Below are 14,219 nucleotides of genomic sequence, written 5' to 3' on the forward strand. Positions count from 1 at the left end.
TCGCTTTCTGTAACTTAGATCCACAGGAGCAAGAATCATGGATGCACAGCCATAGCTGGGCTGTTGTCTTCCTTGAGCTCAGTCTTGCTTAAATCCCTTCCCAGGAGAAAAAAAGGAAGAGCTGGCATTAATTTTCGAAGTGAATTAATAACCTTGCATACATCTCTCATGTAGATACTCATACCCTGCACTCATGGATCCATAATGAAATTGAGCCACTCTGTCTGCAGAGCTGAGCTCAGGTAAACCAGAACTGCTTTTCCCCTAGATGAGAACCTCTGTCCTGGGCTTTGCTGCAGGTGAAGTGACTTCCAGCAGTTCCCTGAGCAGACTGCAGCAGCAGAGTCTCTTGCATGCACAACACAAGCCTGGAATACATTGCCCCAGCATCTCTGGGAGCCAGCACCTTGCTCAGCTCTCTCACTGCTTGCCAGGTGCTTACCTGGGACAGTTCAAATAGATTTACAGAGTTTTGTGGGCTATGGGAGTGGTGCAGTGGCCAGTGGGAGCCCAGTTTCAGATGCTGACTGGTTTTCTGTCCCAAACTGCCAGCACTGATCAGGGAGCTTAGTGGGAGGAGAGGCTGCTTGGAACAGCATCTACAGGAAAAGGATTTTCTTTTTTTTTTTTTTTTTTTCCCCCCTCTTATTTTTCCCCCCCTCCTTGTTTTTTAAGGGACATAATAATAGGACAGAATTTGTACTAGAAACAGGAATTTGTCCTTCTGCAACAGGAAGCTGCTGGTATGTATTTTTGGGAAGCCACGGAAACGGCCAGTGTTTGAAGGCTGGCTGTACTCAGCATTGAAGGATTTTCTGCTAAAACAGAAAACCCTTTTCTCTTGTGTATCAGTGGAGATTTCCTGCCCTGTGTGCAGGGGCTGCTTTGCTCCTGAGGGCAGTGGGATCTCAGGGGTTTGCTGTGGCAGAGGTGATGGAGAACAGCACAGGGGAGGGCTCTGCTGATGGAAAGGTCACCTGTTTTTTTTCCAGGGCTTGTTTGCACAGTTCCTGTAGGTGCTTGTTTTTGTGACTAGGTATGGTTTGGAAAGGTCTGGAAGGTCTCCAGAAAGACATTAGAAAAATCCATTACTCTGATAGGAGAGGTGAACCTGGGCTGTCCCAGGAATTTACAGTTAATCCAGACTGTGGCCCATGGTGCAAACTATGCACTCAGCTTAATTCCTGGAAATGTCACAGCACTTTTGAAAGCAAAAGTGAAGGTTTGGGCTGTTTCCTGCTCTTGTTATAATCAGATGGAATTTTTACCCTGCTTTCTTGCTGGTTTTCTGCTCCCTCTTGATTCAGCATTGCACAGACTGAGCAGCTCCTTCTCAAGGTCAGATTTTTAACCATTCAAGCTGTTTGCTTGCTTCTTTGCCTCCTCCTTGGTTTGAAAATGGGCAGAGCAGAGTTGCTGGTGGCCCTGGGCTCTCAGGCTGAGTGATGCTGTCCTGGGAGGAAGCTGCAGAAGCTGAAGGAACAGCATTTTTGGGGACACAGGGACATCTCTGCTGCTCTTATCTGCTGCCTTCCCTTCCTCCTCACCTTTCAGAATAGGTTGGATAAATATTTCTCACCAGAGCTGCAGAAAATTGCTTCAATCTATGCTTGGGATTGTTCCTGGTTCTCTTCAGATTTGCTGCTGTGTTTGAATTGGTTTGACCAAGCCAGGAGGTTTTCCAAGTGCCTTTTCCTACCATTTCTGACCAGTGCCTCATATTTAACACTCAAAGATCTGTGTCAGTGTCCTGGAGCTCTCATTGACTTCAGGGCAGCCTGCAGTGACTGCAGGACAGCAATATCTTACTCCCTATGCAATTCTGATCAAGTTCTTGAGGTGTTTCTCCCTTTTCCTGTGCTATCACACAGGTTTATGACCAAGAAATCTGAGGGCTTATCAGGCAGCTAAAGTGGAATTTGATGTTGTCTTCTAGCACAATGCCTTTTAAAAGGTGCCCATCTTTAGGTGGATTTTGCCTTTGTTCAGTCTAAAATGAGGCTTTTCATTAGTGAGCAGGGCAGGCTCCAGTGAGCTTTAATTTCTTGATGACTAAAAAACCCCAAAAAACCTTACTGGGTGTGAGAGTTTGGCTGAATACAGGATGGGAAATCACTGAGCCCACTTCTGTGCTGGTGTTGGGGGCAGATTGAAGGCAGAAACTCTGGGGGGGCTCCCTGGGACACACCTTCCATGAGGGATGTATGGGGCAGTCACTGCTGCTGGGAGCTGCCTGCACTCATAAAAAAGCTGGTCCAACCTTGGGGAACCTTGACTGCCATTTGGAAAGCCTAAATTAAGGCTTCTGCTTTGATTCAGGACTGTTTTTCCATGTCCTGCTGTCAGTCTGTTCCCCAAGTGAGTGTTATCCCACAGGGATGCTGTTGACTCTGAAGTGTTAAAGATGCTATTGCTTTAGGGTTACATTAATCATGTAAAAACACGTTAAAATATTGTGTTCTGCTCTTAAGGAAATACAAATTGTTTACTCCAAGGTTTTAAAGCCATGGAGGTCCCAGGTTTGTGGTGTTACCTTTGGTGTGTGCAGATTCCTGGTCTCCATTCCTGACTAAAGGTTCTCCTTTTCCCTCCTTCCCAGGGATGGTGGGGGGAGGCTTTGTGGAAAGTGGTCCATGACCCTGTTGTCACATCAAAATTAATCTGTGTCTGTTTGTTACAGGTGGATGCTTGAGAGAGGAGGATAAAGCACAAGAGTCTGGGACCAGTGGAATGGAGGCCTGATGTAGATGGAAAGATGGGTAAGAACAGGATTCCCCTGAACAATTAATTTTCTGCAGCCTGTTAATTTTGGTTGGGATTACCAAGTGTGGCAACAGACTGGGAGACATTGCTAAGATGCTCTGAATATGATATTACTTTCTAAGTTATGATTAGCATTTTAGTTGTGCCAAAATTGGATGAATTTTCTTCTTGTTCTGAGTGAGATCTGGTGGGTTATGTTTTAGGTGGAGTTTTTTCCCATGTGCCTTGTATTTCTCTGCAGAATCTCTTCATCTCCTTCTCCCAAGGAATTTTCTGTTTTAAACAAAGCTTGAATCTATTGCTTTTCTAATTGGTGACCTGGATTATTTCCACCTACCTCTTCTGCTGGAACACTTGTGTATTAGATGCTCTGTGGGGCTGAGGGAAACTTTATTAAGTGGGAATTATTTATAGTTCTGGAGGTACATAATTTTGATCTTATCTCTATAGATAAGAACTTTCTCCTGAAGAAAATTATGTCAGGAATTGGGACCACTTGGAAGTGCTTAAATGGCTTCCTGAGCTGGTGACCCAAGAAAGGAGAAGAGATCTTGGAGTCCTGGTTGAATCTGAGTGCTTTATTTGCACATTTGCATTATTGTACACAAGTTCACCCAAAGCTTCTCAGGGATGGCTGAAATTATGCTTTTAAATAAGGAAAAAAAAAAAGTGATGTGTGTGGAAATATCAGTAAATCTAGGGTTTGTTCTTCCAAGTGTGTAGAATCACAGAATGCTTTATGATTTATGTGTTGTTTTTGTTCTTTCTTACCTAGAAGAGTGGTTTTGTGGGAAGAGGACTAATTTAAAGCTAGGTTTAGGAAAAAAAAAAAGGAAGGGAAGAAAAAGTCCAGATCTGCTTCTTCAACATAAAGAATGACAAATTTCAGTTTAAAATCCCTGGTGACTAACCCCAAAAATTTTTAGAAACATTTTCACTTTGAAAGCAAAAGTCACTGTTTTGTCAAGGCAATGTGGCTTATTTTAACAAGGAAAGCTCAGACTTGCCCTGAGCACCAGCAGGGGAGGAGTGGCTGGCTCCAGCCCAGTTGTCAGGAGTTTGTAAATTTGCTGATTCCTTGTACAGAGAGTGGTTGATAGGACCTGCTCAGGGTGCCTTCAGCCTGCCAGCTGCAAATGTAATGTGGGTGCACTGTAGCAGCACTAATTGTGGGGATTCTGTAGTGAAGAGAGGCACTGTGGCTGTTTTTTCTTCTTTTTGAATGAGAGTTGAATCAATAGAGCCCTGTGCAGGTTTGGAGTTGTTCTTGCACTTGTGTGTGAGTGGCAGGTGCTGTGCATGTCCCTTCACCAAGATGTCATTGCTGTGGCTCATCACCAGCAGCACCCACACCTGTGTGGGGTTAGATCTGCCAGGATCTGTCCAGATTTGGATCATGCTGTGATCCCAGCCTGGTCTGTGGCTCAGCTGCCAGGGTGAGATGGGTGAAGTGTTGTGTTTCTCCATCAGTGTCCCTGAGTGGTGCTTCTCAGTTAAAGAATCACTGCAGTAGCTTTGCTGATATACAGGAATTCAGGCTAAATTTTGAGGGTTTATTAGTTTCACTTTTCTCCCTCTTCCTTTTATATGTGTTTGTTTACTCATGCATTGGGGTGAGGGAACATTTGCAAAGGAAACTGCCATCACATCATTTATTTCCTTCTTGCAGAGACCACAGAGATGTGTTGGATGAGGTGATCTGACAGTCTATACCTTGTTGTTTTTTTTTTTTTCCTGATACCCTATTTGCTCAGTGTGTCAGAGTTCAGCACAGGACTGTTCACTCCTAGACATGTTCTAGGGAAGCTGCATGACCTTGCATGGTGACCACAAGATGGGAAGTGGGGACTTCTGGCGTCTGTGTGTCGTGCAGTGCTTGGACCAGCCCTGTGCAGCTGGGGTGTCCCAGGGCTGGTGCAGTTTCTCTGCATGTGCCAGCTTGGGACCAGCCTAATTCCTTGGCATTGAGTCTTTTTATTCATCTTGCAGTCCATTTCTATCTGCAACCTCTCCTCAAGTGTCCAAGACTCTTTGGAATTTGATCAAACTGATGCCTGGAAATGCTGACCTGGAACAGAGACTAGGCAGGGCAAAAGGAGTAAAACAGAATTTATTGAAAGGATCCACCTTGGGCAGTGCAAGAGCCTGGCAGGGGCTACACCCAAATCAAATCCAAGAGTGCTTATGACACTTTCCAAGGTGTCCACATCTCTGGTGCAAGACAGTGGATAAACAATGACCAATAAGTATTAAAAATTGCTGTGTTTATACATGACATCACAGTAAAAGTAACACTAAAGCTGCAGGACTTGGTACAAAAAGCACCAGCTTGTTTATTGCTTAACTCTTTTTTTTGTTTGTTTGTTTTTAAAATGGTTAATTATTTTCAGTTGTGGTTTTGAAATACTATGTGCATGCATGTGTTTCTGGTGGCAAAAACTCCAGAAAGGCTGATCTATTATGCTCAGTGTACATCCATACAGCTCAAAGGTTTAGGTCTTTTGTGCTTTGCTGGAGTGAGGGTGACTTTTGCTTCAGCAGAAAGGTCATCTGAGGTGTGGGAGGTGGGAGAATGTCCAGTCAATACTACAAACAACACCAGAGTGTGTGATTGCAGGCTGGGCTGGCAGAAGGCACAGCTGAAGGCTTATTTGAACAGTCATGGCATGGCCATTCTGCCCAGTTCCTTGAGTTTTTGGGGGGCTGCTGAAACAGAGAACTGCTGGAGGTGATGGGGGCAGAACAGATCCTATCCCATGGATGTCTCAGCCCTCCCATGCTGTGTTTTCCTCATTCTTCAGCAGGCAATGCTTTTGCTCTTCACTTCCTTATTGCTCTTTATTTTCTCTTTGTATGCTGAGAGCTATTAAGGAAAAATTAATTAACGTTGACTTGCAGCACTTTGTAATATAATAACACACATCAGGCTTTCTAGCTCAGATTGTGTTGTTTTTGAGAGGTGTCTGAGGTAATAGGTGCCTGTGGTCTCCTTCTCCCTTTCCTGGCACTGCACCTATTGTACCCAGGGCTCAAATTTAGGGTGCCCTGGGCACCTGGGGGATGTGGGATTGGACCTGCACCACATCTGGGATGTTGCAGCTGTTGCTGCAGCAACAGGTTAGGAGTTCATGGGCTCTGGGCTGAGGCTTTGAGTGCTGGAAGTCGCTGGGCTGGGAGGGAGAATGAGTTCTTTATGATCCCTCAAATAACCTTCAGAGGTATTGGAGCCAGTCAGGGGAAATAACTTGCCAGTTACATTTCTTTGCTGGGTAAACATTTTTCTCCTTTCAAGTGTGCTCAAGAGAGAGGTACAGGTTGTAGGGAGAGGTAATATCTTTTATTAGACCAAATGATAGAGGTGGAAAAAAACCAGGCTGCCTTTCAGGCACATAAGCCCTTCTTCAGAAGGAGCAAATTTTAAGCTTAGCAGGGAAACTTCTGGAATAATTGGCCCAAGTTTAATTCAATTATGTTAATCCATTAGAGGAAAATTGGTGTTTGTGGAGCAAAGGGCAGAGTTAGCAAAAAAGTTGTGAAAGTTTCTCGTGGGATGAGAAACCTACTGCCTTTGAAGTGGTGAGGAGTAGCAGAGTTACAGGCATGCAGAAATTTTCTTAAATGTGGTTGGTTTTGCTTTAGGGGTCTGGCTCCTGCTTGCAACTCTCCTAGACTAACTTTAATTTGCAAAAGCAATGAGAAACAAGGGGTTTGTCACAGGCAATGGTAGGTTTATGGTTGGGCTCAGAGAGCCTGTCTTCTGTTCCAGCATCCCAGTCACTGCCTGGATGTGATGGGCAGCAGCTGTTTGCCCAGACTCTTCCCTCTTCAGCAAATCTTCCCCCACCAAATGCCACCCAATTTCAGCCCAGACATTTTCCCATTAGCTCAGAAGGGGCGAAGGCTGTGAGGTGGCAGCACCTCCATGGGTTGTGCTCCTGAGCTGCTGGAGGTGGGGAGCTGAGAGAGAGCTGCTGTCAGGGTGTCATGGGCTGTACCTGGGAGAAACTGGCTGCTTAGCTGGGCTTTGCCACCCTCCAAGTGTGCAGGGGACTTGTGGTGACAGCTGTGCCCAAGGATGTGGCAGGGAGGAGAGCAGTGTGTGCAGAGCCTGGGAAAGCTCTGCCAGTGGCTCTCATCCCGTGGAATTTTACTTGTGCTGTCAGGGATGGCTATTTTGGGAGTGGAGGCTTGTGGTGAACCACAGATGTAACCTTGCTTTCCCTGCCCTGAGCTAAACCAAACACCTTTTGGATCCCAAGCCCTTTTCCATTGCAGCCTCTGGGGCCAGGGAACATTGGGGTTGTGCCACGGCGCTTTGCAGCTCGTCAGGAGAAATTTCTTGTTTGATTTGTGGCCTAACCACTGAAACTTCCACGTGTGATAGAACTTGCCATCCCAAAGGCTTTGGTTTTGGTGTTTGCAAGGTACTGATCACTCAGGGTTTTAAGGGCATCACTCTCAGGTCTGTTAAACTGAAGTGCAGTCCCAGTAGCTTTGCCTTTGCTTTTGGTTTTTCCTGGGGAAATTCAGAGGGCAGTTCAAGCTCTTTATGATCTCACCCTGGCTCTCAAATGGGTTCTGCCATAGTACAGGAATTTATGTGCCAGGTTAGTATCTTTTGCTGTTTTCTCCATGCTCTCATTAATTGATTGGAGTCTTAGCCTGTCTGGATTACATTGGGGATATTTACTTGTTCATGTGCATGACTATTTTGGAGACTGGTTGGGTCCTGTCATTGGTGATTTGATTTAGCTATGTATGTGATACACATTTATAATTCTAAAAATAAGTGGTTTTGCTTTTTTAAATAGATTTTTGCATTTGCCTCCAAGCCCATTCCTGAGCTCTGATTTCTCTACCCTTTTGCAGGGGGATGTAAAGGAATGATTGTTTGTGATCTCAACACAGTCTCCAGTTTGACTATGCAATTTTTCCAATAGTTGTATGGATCAACTGAGGGTTAGCATGGGATAGAGGGGGAATAGGAGGCAGGAACTCAGCTCTAGCCCCAAGAAAAGGAGTATGTGGGGTAGTGTAACTGTGCCCTGAACCTACACATGTTCTGTTGGGCACTTGGTGTGATGGACATCTGCAGCTGTCAAAAGCCTCTGATGGCTTTGGTTTTCTTTTCACAAAGCAATTACTGATTGTGCTATAGAAGTAGAATTAAAAATCTAAACCAATGTCATTTATGGAGAACAAGAGTTGAGCATCAATTTGTCAGGTTGAAGGTTAATAATCTCTTCTCCCTAGTGCACCCTTTAGCATCATAATTCTCTGAAAATAAGAAATGTGCTTCCAAGAACCCCCAGCACATCACAGCACTGCTTTTCTACATGAGTTTGTGTGTCCTGAGCTCAAGACATCAGTGAGCAAACTCCTGCCAAGAACTCCAGCACATTAGGAGGGTCTTTCCTTATTTCCTCCTGTGTAATTGCTCTGCTTGACCTGCTGGGCTGTGCCCTGCCCTTGAGTCCTGCACAGGGGTGACCTTGGCATCCCTTGGGTGGGGCTGCAGGAGGGAGAAGGGCAGCAGGATCCAGCTGCTGCTGAGCCTTTGCTGACTTGCAAAGGGAATGTGCTCCACTGGTGTCTGCTGCACTGCACTCTGCTCTGGAGGAGGTAATTGGATAATTTTTCTCTTTATCAGGCTCTGGACGCAGCTCCAGACAGTGGCAAAATGCTTTGTGCATGTGGGTTGGATTTATGGGGAGGTTTGTCTGGGTCTCCCTAGGTGGGTGCAGGCAGCATGCTGCTGGCCACAGATCATTCACAGACAGCCCTTCCAAGGGGGTGGATTGCACAACAGTGTTTGTAGCTGCCTGTCAGAGTGTCTGGGTCCCTTCTTTGCTTGCTTGGGGGCTTTTGTCATGGTCCAGGTCAGGCTCCTGAGCCTCTGGCTCACTGGGCTCCTTCCTGGTATTGACTGGGGCAGTCAGTGATGGTATTTACTTACTAATTGATCCCTTCTGTTAAGAATCAGAATAATTTATTTTAGAAAAGACCCTTAAGATCATCAAGTCTGTGCTGGTTTGGTATCTTGGCCCCTTGGTGTTTGTGCACAGCCTGAATGCTTTGGCTGTACCTGCCTGTTCATGGTGTTTGCAGGTACTGAAAAAAACCCAGCTCAGGGATTTTCTTTTTCCCTATCTGGCTTTTGGAGAAAAGGCAGCATTTATCTCCACAAGCGAGTTCTTTGACATGTGCTCTCACATGGGTGAGTGTTGTCCTGTTCCCTGGACCAGGAGAGACCTGGCCTGGTCTGGCCCTGACCTTCTGGGAGGGCAGTGGGCAGCCCAGGTGGCTGCTGGTCTGATAGATGTGGATTTCCACTGGAACACGTGGGCCAGGTTTGCTGTTACCCCCTGATCCCACAGCAAACAGACATGAAAAGGTGCTTTGGCCACTGAACATTATGTGCTCCTTTCATCTTTCCTCTTAATAAAAAAAAGTGCAACAAAACAAAAAAAAAAAACCCACTGGAAAGGGCTGCAAAAATCAATGAAGTAGTAGTGGCACAAGCTGTGTGTTTCAATTTACTTAAGTGAAGAAGGATTAAAAGGAGATGAAATCAGTCTGGAGAAGATGGGGAGTGTCTATTAACAGAGGGGTCCCCAAGATACAGGGATATCAAGATCTAATGAATAGAATACAGAGCAAGCTCTAGTCTCAAACAGGAGTTGAGATATTTGTTGCAAAAAGGGGTTACTGGAGTAAGTACATGAGCTCTTCCAGCTGAGGCTTTCTGAAGAGCCTGTTTTGTGTGATTCCAGGTCAAAGCTGGGATGTGGAAGCTGCTAAATGAATTGCTGTGCACTGTTTACAGCCAGGAAGACCAGATCAATCTCTGAATTTAAGCTCCTTTAATGTGCTTAGCTCTGGCTGCAGACTCATGTGGTCTTTAGCAAGGCTTTTGTCTATCTCAGATTTCTGTCCATCAAATGAGACAAAATCCAGCCCATCTCCCTTTCCCTCTGACAGTGTAGCTGAAATTCCATCGGGACAGGGACTGCCCTTTGCAGGAGCTGAGTGATGCCAGGAGAGTGAGTCTTGTCTTTCAGTTCAGGTTCCCTTTGCTAAGTGATAGATGTTGTATACCAGTCAATCCAAAAACTGTGTTTTCAAAAAAAGCCAGTGAAAAGGAAGGGCTGATGTATCTTCAGACCAAATTCAGCATTGTCAGAGTCATCATCACTTGGCTCCATATTTCTTTTCACTGTGGTTTAGTGTATTTCAGTATTTCTGTCACTATAGATTCCAAGTCTTGCCCATTGGAAGGGCTTTTACTGAAGGTGACAATGTTTCTTTGGGGCTCCCCATCCTCTCTTCATCCCCCTCTCACAGAAGGAATCACAGAGCACTTCTCTCTGCCTGGGGACATCCCCAGTGGCTGCATCACCTTCTGGAGAGGTGGATGCTGGCAGTGGAGGGTGCTGCTGGAGTTTACACAGGCAAATGCTCCATCAGCATCAGGGCTGTGAAAAGCACAGTGGGATCTTCAGTGGCCACGAGTGGTCACAGCTGAGGTTTTTCTCTGGATCCAAGTGCCTGCAGGGCCCTGGAGCTGCCTGCTGCAGCCCTGCTCAGGAATGACTCACAGGGCAATATTCCTCCCTCCTGCAACGCCCAGGACTTTTCCCCCACTCTTCCCAGCCCTGGTTCTGCCTGGTGTGTGTGTGAGAGAATCACAAATCACAACCCACCATGTTTTACAGGATTCTGCTTTACTTCTGCAGGCTTTCCTGTGGACTTCATCCAGCTGCTGCTTGTTTTTAATTTTTTTTTTTTTTGTGTTGATGGAAGCAGCTTCATGGAACTACCATAAGCTGCCTCTTAGCAATGACCTATTAGTGAAGCCAACAATAACAACAATGTCTAGACCATCACACAGCTAAATTATTCCTTTGTCCCTTCTTCATTTGCCTTCTCTCCTGACTCTTGAATTGTTTTGGGTGGTCCCTGTTTACCTTCAAGCTTTTTATTTCTCCCTTTTAAAGTTTTTTTTTTTTTTTTTTTCCCCCCTCTTTGAGCAGTGAACTTGCTGTACTAAGACTGAAAGTCCAGGTTCCTCTCTCCCTCACCCAGGCTGGAGCCAAGGCCACATAGCAGCACTGGAAATGTCTCTGAAGGGCAGGAGGATGTGTCATCTGCTGGTTTTTTTTTGTTTCACTCCCTGCTTGGATTTGCCAAGTAGCCAAATACCCCAGATTCATACTGGTAATGCCTGGGACTCAAGAGTCTTAACATCTTGCAGAACTGAAAACTTGCTGAGAGAAGGAGGCATTCTGGTTTTGATCTAGGATCCTGCCAAAATGGATGAGTGTATTTTAGTAAAAATAAAAACCCTGTCTACTGGAGCTCCACTGGTCATTGCTTCCTGGGAGTGCTCTTGGCTTTCTGCTCCTGTGTGTTCCTCTCTGTGGTTATGGATATTTCCCCCCACCCCCAAACCTCTGGGAAATTAATATCTTTTGAAGCATCTATTCTTTTTGGTTGGAAGTGATCCTTGGTTGGAAGGACTTGGCAGTGTGATCAAACAAGCTTTGTCACAGGAAGCTGATTTAAAAAGCACAAAATTAAGTGTGTTGGTGGAAAGCAAAGAAGAAAGAAATTGGTTTCCTACTAAGGGAAATATCTGAAAGCTGAGGATGGAAGAGACATTGGGGACAGAGGAACAGTACTAAACACAATTTATTTTTAAGTTTCATTTTTGCTGTCTCTATAATCAGCTTTTCTCTGTCCTGATCTTCCATGGTAGAAATAATCCTGTTTACATGTTGTGTTGGAGATCAAGTGGGATTTGCTGTACAATTCATCCTGTGAGCCTACAGCACCTAAAGTGAATTTGTGCAAATCGATGCCAGAGTGGAGCTGGCCCAGGAGGTTGTTGGGAGCAGGAACCTGCTCACATTGCACAAAGATTTCCAGGAGTCTCCAAGTCCATCCCAGCTCCAAGGATACTTCACTGGTGTTGTGCAACTCGCAGCTGTTTAGTTCTGGAGCCATGGCAGAGCCTGGGGAGGTGTTTGCTGTGCTGCCTCAATGCTGCCTTCTCACTAGGCTGAAGAATATTTGGGTCCTGCCAGGGCTGGATCAGGAGAACAGGATTTTTTTCCTGTCCCTTGGGCACGGGATTCCAGACAAAAATTGGCATTTTGTCCTTGGGAGAGCCATCCATCCTTCACCCTCTCCTGACTCAAACCAAGCCAAAGAGAGCAGGAGCAGCCTGTGACGCCCCTTCTGCTGGAAAGGCTTGAGAGTGGCATTTGGATTTAATTATCCAGTTAGCTCCAGTGCTTGTTTGAATTTTGACTGCACTGGCTGAGCTGGCTGCGTATTTCCATGGAACAAGGTCCTCCACCCTTCTTGGGAGTCAGCTTGGAGACCCCAAGAGCTGTAATTAGGATGGGCAGGAGGTTCAGTCTGGGAAGCATCAGTGCCTGTGCAAAGCTGTCCCAGAGAGGACTGGGAAGTGTTGATTTTGCAACCGATGATGCAAATGGTGCTGCTGCTCAGAAGTTGCTTCAGAGCCTGGTGTGGGGGGATTTGTTTTGAGCAGTTGAGGTTTTGGTCATTGCCTCCCTGAAATCTCAGTTCTCCTGGAGTAACAACACACTGTTAAAAGCAGCTGAGAAATACTTAACCACATAGAAATACGTTAGTTTAAGGAAATACTGTATTTCTGCTTGTGCTTAAGTCATTTTTCACTCTCCAGCAGCAGGAGGATGCTTGTGTACGAAGAAGTTTCTTGTTTCTTTTATGTTTGTATAGGAAGAAGTTATCTTATTTTGTAGCAGTGATGTCATGGATGTGGATTTTAGTTGTTTGACAATCAATACTCATGTTTAACTAAAAATCCTCAGATTCTTTTCAGAATGCTCTTTTGTGTAATTATTTTTGTAGCTAAAGGAAGGAAAATGCTGCTTTGACAGTCAAATACAAGAAATAGCTGCTTTCCTTTTTTTTCTTCAGTACCTGATTCATAACAGCTGGAGCCCAGTTCTACACCACTTATTCTAGGCCTTCTTAATCTGATGGTTGGGGATTTCTGGAAACCAGCTCAATTTAAGCAGTTACTGATAATGAGTGGACTCTCCTTGCTTTGCTAGGTTTGGAGAGATGCAAAGGGTCACTTCTAGCAGAGTTTTTTAGCCTGTCTTCCTAAGAAATGTGACTTATTACTGGATTTGCAGCATCAGGAATTTTTAAACCTGTGTTTGGTGGACTGTTACCAAAGTGTGGCAAGATTAATGTGTACATAGAGGGGGAAGACAATGTTATGTAAACCAGAGCACTGGTGGGTTGACCAGAGGTTTTTCTTCTGGAATATGTTGCCAGGGAGGTTTGGAAATGGGAGAGGGGTGAGGAATTGGGTGGTTTTGGTACCAAACCAGGCTCTGCTGGCCCTGTTGGCCCAGGACATTTCAGATTGTGTTTTGTGTCAGGCAGCTCAGGAAACTTGTGTTGTCACTGGCTGGAAAAAAAAAAGTGAGGGTCACTGTAGAGATTAAAGCTTTGGTGGAAAATTCCTGGAGGGCAGCGTAAAGGGGTTTTGTTTTTGTGGGTTTGTTTTAGCTCATCCCTCCCCCTATTCCCTTCCCCCTCCACAAAAAAAGGCTTTTTTCCTTTTTTTTCCTTTTTTTTTTTTTTTTTTTTTTAATTGGGTATTTTCCTACTACAAAATCTGTGTGGAAAACTATGCTTGTCCCAGAGGTCCTTAAAAAAACAAAAACAAAACAACAACAAAAGAAAAACACTCCAAACCTGGACTTTGGGGATGGTCTGTGTTTCTTTTTTTTTTTTTTTTCCTCTTGAACTTGAACTAAAAGTTATCTTTTTCTTGAGTTCTTTCCTGTAGCATTTCAGGCTGTGCTCTCTGCCACCCCTCTGGAAAAAATATCTGTACTTTCAGTAAACAGGGAAATGTGGGAGACGAAAGGGATTACATTTTAATGTACTTAGGCATGAATTTTATTATTTTATCAATTATATTTTTAGTATTTATATACAGATATGTTTATGTATTGAGCATATATACACATGTTGCTTTCAGGAAAATGTTTGATGTAGACATTAGAGCTCATTTCTGAGTTCTGAGGTGTGAGACTGGAATTAAACATTTCCCCTCTTTTTTTTCCCCCCTTATTTCTTTATTATACTGTGGGAGCAGAGCATGCACAAGAAGTCTTTTTCTCATATATCTGGGTTTTTTCATAGCTTCAGTGCTCATAGAACCCAGCAGGAGGAGCAGAAAAAGAGATGGTGTTATATCTGAGCATGAGAATCCAGAACATACACCTCCCTGGGGAAACACCCTCAGTGTTTGGGTCCAGTCCTGTCTGATTTCATGTAGTTTTTGTCATTTTTCACATATTTGTGGACTTTGAGTTAAATCTGCAGGCTGGCCTGGTGTAGGGGTGGTTCTGTCCCTGGAGACACTAATTTTTAGACAAGAT

General features: G+C 44.8%; 1 protein-coding gene across 5 annotated transcripts in view; it reads left to right on the forward strand.

Moving 5' to 3' along the window:
* Positions 1-14,219, forward strand: part of LOC130249972 (mitogen-activated protein kinase kinase kinase 3-like) — a 75,377-nt gene that overhangs the window by 18,431 nt on the left and 42,727 nt on the right. For all 5 annotated transcript variants that reach the window (XM_056485166.1, XM_056485161.1, XM_056485163.1 and 2 more), the window contains exon 2: positions 2,681-2,759. In XM_056485166.1, coding sequence (XP_056341141.1) covers positions 2,756-2,759 — 4 coding nt within the window. In that variant the 5' untranslated portion in view covers positions 2,681-2,755. The remainder of the gene's footprint in view (positions 1-2,680; positions 2,760-14,219) is intronic.

The sequence above is a fragment of the Oenanthe melanoleuca genome, chromosome 2 (genome assembly GCF_029582105.1).
Source record: "Oenanthe melanoleuca isolate GR-GAL-2019-014 chromosome 2, OMel1.0, whole genome shotgun sequence".
In the NCBI taxonomy this organism is placed as follows: domain Eukaryota; kingdom Metazoa; phylum Chordata; class Aves; order Passeriformes; family Muscicapidae; genus Oenanthe; species Oenanthe melanoleuca.